Here is a 12,292-nt window from a genome sequence, read left to right as displayed (position 1 = left end):
CTAGGGAACACAGAAAGATATCACTACGCTCAATTAATGCACTGGGCCCTTACTCCTCAGGTACGAGAGGCAGCTACTCGCCCTCTCACAAAATTCGAGACCTTCCTCACCAAGACCACTTCTATGAAAAGGGTGATCTCGTTCATATATAACTTCCTCCTCACTACCACACTCTCCCCGCGTCCACGGTATATGTCCATGTGGGAGGATATACTACAGCGTGCTATTTCGGACGATGAATGGACGCATTTATGGTCCGACATCATGAGATTCAATAACTCCACAGAGCTCCGTGAAGCCCACATGAAAACTATGATGGATTGGTACCTACATCCATCCAGGCTTAAGCAGATCTCCACCAATACCGCCGATAGATGCCAGAGGGTGCGGACTACTTGGGGATTTTCCACATAAATGGTGGGATTGCCCAACCATCCGCCCTTTCTGGGAAAAAATACTGGCACACATCAAGGACATGTTGGGCTACTCCATCCCCTCCACCATGGCGGGTGTCCTTTTGGGGCTTCGCGATTCTTCCCTAGAACATCAGACTCGTGCTGATAAAACAATTATGTGGCTGTGTATAAGAGCGGCTAAGGGTACTCTTGCAGCCGCATGGAAGAGGAAAGAACCACCAGCTATCTCCCTTTGGCACTCTCACGTATGGAAGCTGCTCAGCTTGGAACGCATGTCAGACACTGTCAGGGATAACTATAAAAACTTTGAACTCAAGTGGGGCCCTTTAGTCACCTTTCTTTCACGTGGACATCCAGCGGATGTTTGTCCCTCCACCATTAGAGCCCTTCATCTCTTTCAAATTTGAGATGACCTTCAGTCACATACGGTAACTTAACTGTGTGCATGCTGCCGCCACCACGGTAGGGAAAGGGGCTGGAAAAGGGGGGGGTATTTCTTCCTTTGTTTGCGTTATCTACCGATTGGGAGCTGTTTTCATGTGATTTTTGTTCATTCCACATAGCACCTTCCGACTGGAAGGCGTGAGAAGGTTACCATCGCAGAAAGAAGATGAAGCACATGTTGTACCGTCGACTCACAATTTATGCTTATAAGAACTTATTCCAAGCTCTGTTATCATCAGAAACTGTAACCTACATTTAAGCAATTCATTGAGAAAGGAGTTGGACTCAGACTAGGCAATGTATCATGTTAATCACATACAGTCCGGTTAATTATGCCGCTCCCCTGCGAGGGACGCTGTGATGGTATTGTTTCAAGATGTATGCTGGAAAACGTAATAAAAATATCTTTGACAAAATTGTTTAAGAACAGTAAAGGTCTCAAATGTAGGTGTTATCATATAATTAACTAGACTTAAGCTTTAAGTCCTTATTTCTAAGCTAGAATTAGCACATCTTTATCTATATCAAAGCAACAAAACCTATTGCAAGATGAAAATGTAAATGCAAGCATAGCTTTACAAAGTATCTCCTCCTTCTAGTGACCTTTCAGTCAGCAGAACATCCTTGTGTAAATGGCACTTTACATAGCTGTCATATGCGCTATCTGGTTGAACATGAACTGGATGACTTCCAAATTTAGGATTTCACATGTTAAATGTTACCACCATCTTGGAGTGGTGAAAGGAAAAACTAGTAAATATCACTGTCTATAAACTAAGCACATCATGAACACAATGGCCTAAGTGAACCGATAAGGAAGGACTCAAATTCACGTACTACCAGTAATGATTAAGGACGGTATTAAATATGAAATAGTGTGTGCTATTGATTGTCATTTAAATTAGTCTGAATTAATAATTTACCTGAAATGTACAAATCATTATAATTTATAATTTATTAAATTTAATTAAATTCAAAACCAACATTCCTTTAACAAACTACGTTCACATTAGTGCATGGTTATCTTATTAACCCCTTAGTAGTATAAGATCATTGAAGTAGGCAGCAAACTATATCACAAGATAAAAATATAACTTTTCAGAGTTACTCACCCTTGTAATCACTTTCTTTCAGACCGCATAGCAAATGCGTGGTTGTGTGACATTTAACGTAGCTGACATAACTGCCATCCATTTAAAAGCACACCATGTAACCTCTGATTTTAGGATAGCTATGTGTGGTGTACCAGCTGTCTTGGAATAGTAAAAGGAGCAATCCCCTGGATATTAACATCTTTTTGCAATATTTAACATTATTAATCAATAAATTTGGTGTAGTGTAAGACTTTAGTGAATTATCTGTAAATATGTAATGCAGCAAATTTGAAGAGACCTTAGGTTAACTGCCAGTTAGCATGGGGGTGGGGGTGGGGGGGTGGGGTGGGGGTGGGGTGGGGGGGGCATTTGGGGGTGGGGTGTGTGTGTGTGTGTGTGTGTGTGTGTGTGTGTGTGTGTGTGTGTGTGTGTGTGTGTGTGTGTGTGTGTGTGTGTGTGTGTGTCTGTCTGTCTGTCTGTCTGTCTGTCTGTCTGTCTGTCTGTCTGACACTATTGGATCAACATGACCGTAATCTATATTAAAACCTACATGATGAGTTGTGTACAAATGTAAATGTCAAAGGGATCGCACCTGTGCTTCCGCTCAAACAGATCAAATCTCCAGAGTCAGTCCTGCACCCCTAGAGCTCAAGGGCGGGAGCATGGTAACTGGAAAGTAGGAATCAAACCCCTTGGAGAACAGTTCCAGTTCCTGTATGCCAGCAAGAGGTTGGAGTCAAATCAAATCAATGTTATTGTTCAGTTAATAATACCATTACAATATACATTGTAATACATCTTAACAACTATGTTTTAATAGGACACATACATTTGGTATTAAAACTACTGAAGTACCTAGATAAAAAATAAAATAAGTGAAAATATATTCAAAGACAGTATTTCACATTATTGACAAAATGTATACAGTAACCCCCCACAGTCCTAAAATCAGAAAGCATTAAAGTCACACTGGCCAAGTGGTCTAGAGGTACTATGGGTACCAGACATATTGTGGGAATTAATACCATAGTACTTCCCGAAGGACTCAAATCTTACCAATGGATTAAGCCTAGCAGTTGTTTGTCGCTTCCCAAATCTAAAGTGCGCTGGTCCTTTACTAGATAATGTATCTTGAAGTTCTACAAAGGAGATTAGGGACGTGACTGGTGCCTATTAATGCTTAAGCCTTGCGCAACATTGACAAAGTACTTATGACTGAATTGGTCAGTAGGCATACAGATGATAGTGATGACGAAAAACAACAACAAATTCCAACAGAAATTTCCCCATCTAAAGTTCTCAATTCTACTCTTTAAGCTGGAGTGAACGGAGATGTTATGAGGACTGATCACATGTTCCTCATAAAAAAAGTCCTACTATTTCTCTCTCTAAAGTTCTTCAGGCTAATCTGTATGCTGGAGTAAACAGCGATGTTCTGAGGACTAATTGTACGTTCCTCATTGTAAAAGGTATTTAATTCCGTATAGCCATCATTGACAACCTTCGGGCTACTATTCGAGAGTTTGGACAAGAGAAATCATATTTTAGCATTGCAGCTTTCTACAACTCGATTACAACTTGATTCAAACCTTTTAGGAGCCTACTTGTAAGCTGTGCATCATACCTTTTCAAGAGTACCTTGAGTGCAGTCTCCACTTATCTTACTCCAAGCCTATTAAAACATGGGTGCTAATGGAAAACTCAGGCACTTTACTTCTTTTTAACAGTGGTAAAGTGCACAGAATTCTATAGCCAGCAAAATAGGGTCCAATATAGGTAAACAATCTTGGAAGATATACAGAAATTGCAGACTTGCTACACTTGCCTTCTGTGAGTATAATATTTACTCTATAATCTCAAGGGTCTCCTTCACCACAAGTCTGATTCTCTATGCCTTCTTGACATTCTCCTCCCAGAGTTAAAGGATAGATTGACAAAGGGAAGGAGCGAAAGAAAGAATGAGGAAAAAAGCAAGAACGAAAGAAAGAAGAAAAGAAATAAGGAACAAAAGAACAAATGCAATAAAGAAGGAAAGAAAGGATGGAAGAAAAAAGGAAGTAAGAATGGAAGACAGAAAAAAGAAAGAAAGAAAACTAAGCTATAAAGATTGAAACCAGCAAAGGAGGGAAAGAAAGAAAGAAAGAAAACTGTTACAAGAGCTACAAATTAAGCACAATAAAGGCTGATTTTCTTCCTGGGCAAAGTTTATTAAAGAACCATTGCTGAAATTGAGTCCAAAATAAATGTGTTATGAAAAGCTGTCTGCTTAAGAATCCACATGTATAATATTGAAGCTTCTAGGTTGTGTACTGAGTAACAATAGGGCAACTGAATACAAAACTGTTTCAAATTGACGCAATCTGTTATGCCAGTAGTTCCCAAACTTTTCCGACCAGCGACTCCCTTCACCTATTGGCCGTTGACTGCAGCTCTCCATTACGTCACTTTTTTTTATGGGTCGGGTATGTAAGCCAGGCCTCGGAAGCACTTCCATTTTCCTCCCTGAAAATAATTAGGATGAAGCAGATAAAGGTATTATAATCATATTTGTAACAAAATAAAAATATATCAGTTATTTGTAATGGCTTCTGTTTCATTACCTGATGCCAAGGAGTACACCCGTTACCTCCCACACCCGCCTATTTTTTGCTTGTTTTGTTTAAACACTGAAAGCACTGAAACAGTAAATCCACTACTACCACGATCAATAGCCCATGATCAGGAACACAGCCTTTCCTATTTTACTGTGTGCAAAAAGTGTGCTTTATTATAGTAATGGGAAGACTCATTCTTGTAAGGTAGGTATGTCCCTTTGAATCTGTATCTGTGTTACGCAAGAAATCAGTCCTGTTCAATGTTTGAAGTAATTTTGTCAGGATGTTGTTTTAGGTCGAACATTCCTGGAGTGTGAACAATGAAACCACCAGCGCTTTGCGCTTACCTCCAAACGGACTTGTGCAGATTTGTATGTCAAAGGTGGAAGCATGTTTCAATAGGTGTGTGTGTGTTTATGAACATACATGTGCCCCTGAATTCCTATGCTTTGTGATCAATATTTGAAAGAGAGGTGAGGGTGAGTGAGCAATTTGAAATCTTAATTTTGGAGGGTGAGTGAGCATTTTGAAGTCTTAATTTTGGACGATAAGGCAAGCCAACTGATGAAGTGTTTTTTTTTTATAAGTCGCAGGGAAATATTAAAACACACATAAGCCAGTTCTCCAGTCATCTCAAACCCCCCCCCCCCCAAAAAACTCCATAAACACTCACAACTGATTATTATATGACCACTTAGTTTCACGTGATCATGATTACCTGATTTTCCTGGTAGAAGCGATTACTAGAGTGGCTGTAGAACAAAGCAGCAATAATACTCTGCATTGCTGTCCTGATTGTGCCTGGCCCGGCCTAAGCGGACACGCTCTTTAATTAATTGTAATATGTCACACACTGGTTCAAACCATTTGAGATGCTAACAGGTTAGACTTCCATAACTCCCCACATGGCATTCCCACATGGATTACTCTGGGCCTGCAAAAGCACATTACAAAAAAAGTAACTGCATGTCTTTATAACGAGGATATCCTGCACCCTAATCAATCTGGGTTTCGGGCCTCACACTCTACGGAATCCGCCCTTCTGTACACCGTGGAGACACTGAAGACCGCCATGGATCAGGGGAAGAAGGCCGTCCTTATCCTACTTGACCTATCGGCGGCCTTCGATACGGTGTCCCACTCAATACTAATCAGGCGACTGAGGGCAGCAGGGATTGGGGGCACCGTGTTGGACTGGCTGATGAATTTCCTTGACCACCGTAGGCAGGTCACAGTGTTAGGAGAATACCGTTCTGAGGAAAAAATCACACAAACAGGGGTACCGCAGGGCTCCAGCCTAAGCCCGGTACTGTTTAACATATACATGATCCCTTTGATTGAGCTGATTTCGTCTTTTAACATCAGTACCATATCATACGCTGACGATACTCAGCTCATCCTAGTGCTAGACAGGGAAAATGGAAAGGCAGAGGAAAATCTAAAAGCCTGCCTCACAGCAACCTTCATTTGGATGCGTGACAACCATCTAAAATGTAACGCCGGGAAGACCGAAATTATACCCTTCGGCCCCCAAAAACCCTTTTCCCCCAGCCTATGGTGGCCTTTAGGGGTGGAGTCCCCTCCGGATACCATCACTGCGGCCCGGAACTTAGGGATCAGATTCGACAGTGCCCTATCTTTCAAACAGCAAGCAGGGGCAGTGGCAGGGTCTTGCTTTAACATCATCAGAGGGCTTAGAAAGTTTTTTGATTTTCTTCCCCTGACAGCTAGGAAGACGGTGACAGTAGCACTTGTAACATCTCGTTTGGACTACTGCAACAGCCTATATGCAGGATTAAATCGATCTGTCCTGCATAGGCTGCAAGTTGTCCAAAATGCTGCTGCCCGTCTGGTCCTAAAATGGCCGAGGAGGTCTTCTGCCTCTGCCGCCCTCAAGGCCCTACACTGGTTACCTATTCACAAACGCATACTTTTTAAAATCCTAGTGATTACCTTTAGGGCATATCACCAAAAAGGACCCAAATACTTCCTTCCCTGGTTCAAACAGTATGCACCAACACGCTCCTTAAGATCAGCCAACATGAATCTACTACAGACCCCTAAATTCAGACTTTCAACTAGAGGAGGGAAATCTCTCGCAACACTGGGCGCGAAAGCTTGGAATAAACTCCCTCCCAACCTGCGCCTAATCTCCGATGAGAAGATTTTCCGTAAGGCTCTGAAAACCTGGATCTTCAGCCTTCCAGACTCGGTCTGTATGACTCTGGTTTAGACACAGCGTCCTGTTCAAATGAGATAGATGTGTGAGTTGACTTTTCCGGCCTTCCATCTGGCTACGGGCTATAAGCGCCAGGATGCTCCTTGGAGTGACAGTTGCGCTATATAAGTGCATACTTACATTACATACATTACATAAGGGAACCGTACAATAGTATGCAAAAGAAAGAATCACAGTGCAAGCAAATCAAACATGATGGGTTTTAGAAGCTACAACCCTCAGCTATAGCTTTTGAAATGCAAGGCAGTCGGCATCACCAAAGGAAGGAAAGCATTGGTTAGTTACAGTAAAGCAGAGTCTTTCCCACATTCCCATGAGGTGTGCAACACCCCTGGTGAGTTCTGAAGGCCCACCGGGGTGCCTCAGTGTACAGTTTGGGAACTACTATGTTATGCTGTTAAATAGCGGCAGTCAGACACATCAAACGAAATTTACTACAGCATTGACAGGAGAGAAGAACTGGTTAAGCAAGGAATGTGCCCTCTGCTGACATATGTTAGAAAGCATTCTGCTTTCACCTCAGACTCTAAACACAAAGGAAACACTAAATAAATGATACATTATAAACAAAAACACTGGCGCTGAAGGAAACTACCTTGTGTGTGGATGTGCTCATTGTGAGAGAGCAAAATGCAGTCATTCAAAGTAAAATTAACCAGTGACTGAATTAGGCTGACACATTGCCCATGCTGTATGCAGTAGTAGGCAGGAGCAAAATTTGAATGACACATCAACAGACCAATGGATAAAGAGAGGTGGCTGAAAGCCCTTTAGGGAAGTGTATTATACATATAATTTCAGTATCATCAAAAGGTCTTGGCTAACTCAGTCCTAAGAAGGACTGGGGAGACAGTTTATTCCCAGGATATTAAAGTTGCCACACTAACAAAGGAGTTTTGAAATATTTCCCTTGCAGACGCCCTACTGGAAACATGTAACCTTCTCAGAGGTTTGCCCTGCTGGCCATAACGAAAATAAGAAATGCCGCAGTACTTTGACTAGCCTGCCTTGTAAACTGTAAAACATTTGTGCAACTCTTTTTCATTTAAACCGCTTTCCAAGTAGGGGGAAGTGGCAATTTATTTTACCCTGGGGGTATTGGTTCTCTCCCATCAGGTGCAGCTGATTTGTCATTATTGAGAGTGGTGTCACAAATATCATAAACATTTTTCTTGCAACATGTTTAAGGGAGAGCTACAAAAGAATGCTAAAGTTTTCTAAAAAAGTTTACCTGGCATATTATTGACGTTAGACATTTGGGTTTTCTTACTTTCTTCTTCTCATCTTCCCATAATGTTAGTACAATCATAAACAGAGCCTCATGTTATCCAGGTTCTGTAGTTCGGAATAACCCCTTCAGCCCCACTAGGTTGTCGGGATCCAGCATTATACTTGTCATGGTTTGAAGATGCACTGAAAGTTAAAGTACACCATTTGAACCTTCGGCAGCCTCTCTCTGGGCTTTTCACATACTCATACCCACAAAAAAAAAATCTTTTTTATATCTTATTTTGATTACACTCTTAAACATGCACTTCCACCTTCCACCGAACAATTTGCAAATTTAACTTGAGATGCATTGGATAGGACTTTAAGCCAGAGAAAACATACTTAAATAGCTATGGAACAAATTCATTATTTGGTTTGATGCAAGAAACATGAGAGTAAACTCACTGGAAGTATGTTCCTTGACTTGAAGGCAATGTGTCTTTTCACTGCACACTGGTCTGCCGGATTTGAGAGATTATAATTCTAACTCCTTATTCTCTAGGCACTGCTCACGTGGGAACAAGGGACAGTCACTGCACTTTACCTGGAAAGGTAGCGTTCAGCACGGCGGATACAGAGGTGCAGCAGCCTGTCCCACCTGACCTTTCAGAAGAAAAATTCATTTCCCCGATTGCCGTACAAAGCAAAGGATTACCTCACACACAAATTTCGGTTGTTATACTTTCTTATGAAAAGACCATAGGTAAGATAGTACATACCTGTTAAATGCTACTGTGTTTTCTGGCAGAGTTGTGTGTAATATTTTGAAAATAAAGATAATTTTTTTGTCATATTGATTGTCGGTAAATTGTTTCATAAAATGCCCCACAATCAAGCAAATGCTCAATCATTAGGTCGAGCGTGAGCCAGCGCACAAACGCTGCTCTGCGAAGAGCTGTGGTAGATCAGTATGGAGAGAAGCTCCACCCACTCCCCTGCCCTTATTTTTCATTGGCTTGTGTGTTTGTCCTTTGTAAATGCTGTCTCCGGATTCATTATGAGGCTTGTTAGTCCCGCCTTAGTACAGCCAGGTTGTCATTTGTATCCTCCCAGGGCTACTGGCCCGTTTATTTGGTTGTTACACATGCGGGTTCTATTTCCTTTACTGCGGTGGTGTGGTTCCTCTGGAAGTCCAAGGCCCGAGGCCCAAGGAGCAGCTGGTGCCGGAGCCCGCCGCAGGAGACGGACTCGGTAAATGTGGAGTGTAATTTCCCCTCATTGTCCATTACTTCTCCCCCCACCCTCCCCCTACCGATGTCCATACCTTCTCCTCCCGCTCTCCCTCCCATTTTGCCAACCATTTGCAATGCAATAGGTCTCGCGTAAATTGGAGACCTACTGCATTGCAAATGCTTGTTATTATATTAATTGCATGAAAGTTTGTCGTATGGATGGTTTCAAATTCCGGACCAAAATTGGAAGCTTCTGCAATAGTTGGCTTTGTGGTGTTGGCGATCATGGAGGTTTTGGGTGTCCTGATGAGTTTTCTGCTATATTTATTGCTGTATCACCATCTCTTCACCCAGTTGAAGTTAAGCATGTTGATCATTCCTCAGTTTTGCAAAGCCAGATTTTATTAATTTCTTTCACCTTAGTTCTTCATATTGGATGCAGTGGGTGAGGCAGTGAGTTTCTGCTTTACTAAAGTCCATGTTGTATTGTACACTGATGATGTCTTCTGGTTACACAATCCAATGACTGCAAGTGCATCTCTATGGATCTGCTCATTGGGCAGCTATAGTTTCTCCAAGATTAACCAATAGCAATTAACCAACATCAGTGCGACACAGTTTGTTTATACACTGCCTGAACCAACATTGATGAATGTCACTTTAGCCCTTGAGGAGAGGATGCTTAAGGCCCGTTAAAATCCAGTGGATGAAACCTGTTGTAGCTAATTAAGTTGTTTCTTATAAAGCGCTTCTGCCATTTCGATGTGTTATCCAGTGTATCTAATGCCTAGATTAATGGTACTCAATGTATTTACCTTCGACGGATGCCAAGCTGAGCCATCCGTACCGGACTGTGAACTCACGATTTGCAGACCACTGCAAAAGCATCGCATACATTTAAGTCGCTCAGCCATCTATACTTCGATTATGTACATAGTATTTAAAGTATTACCTTTTAAGTTGTCAATTTATCAAGAAAGGAAACAACTAAATTGTAAATTGAGAAAGATGTCAGTTTTAGGTCATGCCTAGGCAGCCCATGCGCTGCTTTGTGAGGCATGCTGTATTTGAGTATGGACTTGAAGTCCCGGCCACTCTCCACCCATATTGTACATTGGCTTGTGTCATTGTCCTTTGTAAATGCTGGTTTCTGAATAGTTTATAGGCTTGTTAGTCCCTCCTCAGTGCCACCTTGTCTTCATTTGTAATTGTAAACTCCCAAGAGGACTGGCCCTTTTACTTCGGTTGTTACACAGTAAGTCTTATTTATTCTGTAAGCACTATTTTCTTTAATGAGTTTCTCCTACTGCAGGCACGACATGCTTTCCTCCAACATTCAGCTCGCCAAGTGTGCTTTCACTTTCCAAGCAGCCCAGGACAATGGTGGCCGCTTCTTTGAAGTTAAATAGGTCTCGCATCTACAAGAGTTTGAGCTATTGGTATTGTAAATGACAATGCCTTTTATGTATGTGTTAATTATCAAAACAGATAAATAAAAGGCATTGCCATTTACAGTGCCAATAGCTTAAACTCTCGCAAATACGTCACCTATTGCACTGCAAATGCTTGTGTTTTACTAGCAGTTAATAAAACCATACCAAAACACAAAAAAGAGCAGATCAGGTCTGGGAATGGTGTGTGACTATGCTAATCACTGCAAAACAGTTGGATAGATGTGTGCAAAAAAACGATTGAGAAACATACGCTAGAACCAGACCCATCAGCCCAACCTTTATGTCGGTTGAGTTTAACTCTTGACACTCAGACTTCTATTCGAACTTTCTGTTGAATCTGTGTAGTTATTTTTTATTCATCACAACCACTTGAGCACTGCACCTTATTTACATTACTCCACGATGAGTCACATCGCTAGAGTATTGACATTCTGTCCCGCACTGGCACTATATGGCTGGATGTGGTGATGAATAACCAGAAAACCCCCACATGACGTAAACTCCGACATAAAGGTTGGGCTGATGGGTCTGGTTCTAGCGTATGTTTCTCAATCGTTTTTTTGCACACATCTATCCAACTGTTTTGCAGTGATTAGCATAGTCACACACCATTCCCAGACCTGATCTGCTCTTTTTTGTGTTTTGTAAGTTGACATTTGGGGAGTGAGCAGACAGGTCGTAAAACATTCCCCTGGACCCTCCACATACGTGTTTTGTTTTTGAATAAAACCATACCTACAAAGTGTGCGACAAAACCAATACTTAGGGCCAGATGTAGGAGGCCAAATACCGGTCGGTAACGGCCGATTTCGGTCGTTACCGACCGGTATTTGGAGTTTCAGATGTAAGGGGCCTTAAATTTACCGAATCGGTATATTTACAGATTCGGTAAATTTACAGATTCTGTAAATTACCAAATCGGTAAATATACCGAATCGCTAATTTGTGATGTAGGTGGCACTGAAAACAGTGCCACCGGCCCTTAAGAATTCGTTATTTACCATGACATACTATGTCATGGTAAATAACGAATTCCTGTGTACATGCACATCTGTGCATGTACACCTGTGCCATGTGGCACACATACATGCCCTAAGGACATGTATGTGTGCCACATGGCTAAGGGCATGTATGTGTGCTACATGGCACACAAGCCAGGATCAGGGGTGCAACAGGGTGTCAAAGTGAAACCCTGTCCCCCTTGCAAATTCGGTAATTGACATTGATTCCTATGGGCCTCAAGGCCCATAGAAATCAATGGCAATTACCGAATCAGTAAATACCGATTCGGTAATTACCGAATCATACAGATTCAGTAAAAATTACCGAATTTTTTCCTACATCTGATTTACCGAATCTAGAATACCGAATTGGTAAAATTCGGTATTCTAGAGTCGGTAAATCAGATTTACCTACATCGGGCCCACAGTGCAGAAGCTAAAATGCGTTAGTGACGATAGAGCACACATTAATAACGGAAACTACATTAACAAGATGTATACGGTAAAATGACATCAAATCGTAATTTTAAACAGACAGTGATTTCTAAACATTTAAAACATGTTAGTTGCAAACAATAAAAATGTTCCTCAGTTAAGAATTCCATGTGA

The 12,292-nt window shown here is 41.6% G+C and overlaps 1 protein-coding gene across 5 annotated transcripts in view; it reads left to right on the top strand.

The window, feature by feature from the left end:
• The window catches only part of CFAP54 (cilia and flagella associated protein 54), a 2,603,731-nt gene that overhangs the window by 1,559,427 nt on the left and 1,032,012 nt on the right, over window positions 1-12,292 (top strand). For all 5 annotated transcript variants that reach the window (XR_013608312.1, XR_013608313.1, XM_078677994.1 and 2 more), the window contains exon 42: window positions 8,559-8,759. Coding sequence is in view for 3 of the 5 variants with exons in the window: in XM_078677994.1 (XP_078534120.1) it covers window positions 8,559-8,759 (201 nt within the window). In the remaining 2 variants the exon portion in view is untranslated. The remainder of the gene's footprint in view (window positions 1-8,558; window positions 8,760-12,292) is intronic.

The sequence above is a fragment of the Lissotriton helveticus genome, chromosome 1_1 (assembly GCF_964261635.1).
Source record: "Lissotriton helveticus chromosome 1_1, aLisHel1.1, whole genome shotgun sequence".
NCBI lineage: Eukaryota > Metazoa > Chordata > Amphibia > Caudata > Salamandridae > Lissotriton > Lissotriton helveticus.
The sequence above is the reverse complement of the archived record's forward strand: the minus strand, read 5'-3'. Positions and strand labels throughout refer to the sequence as shown.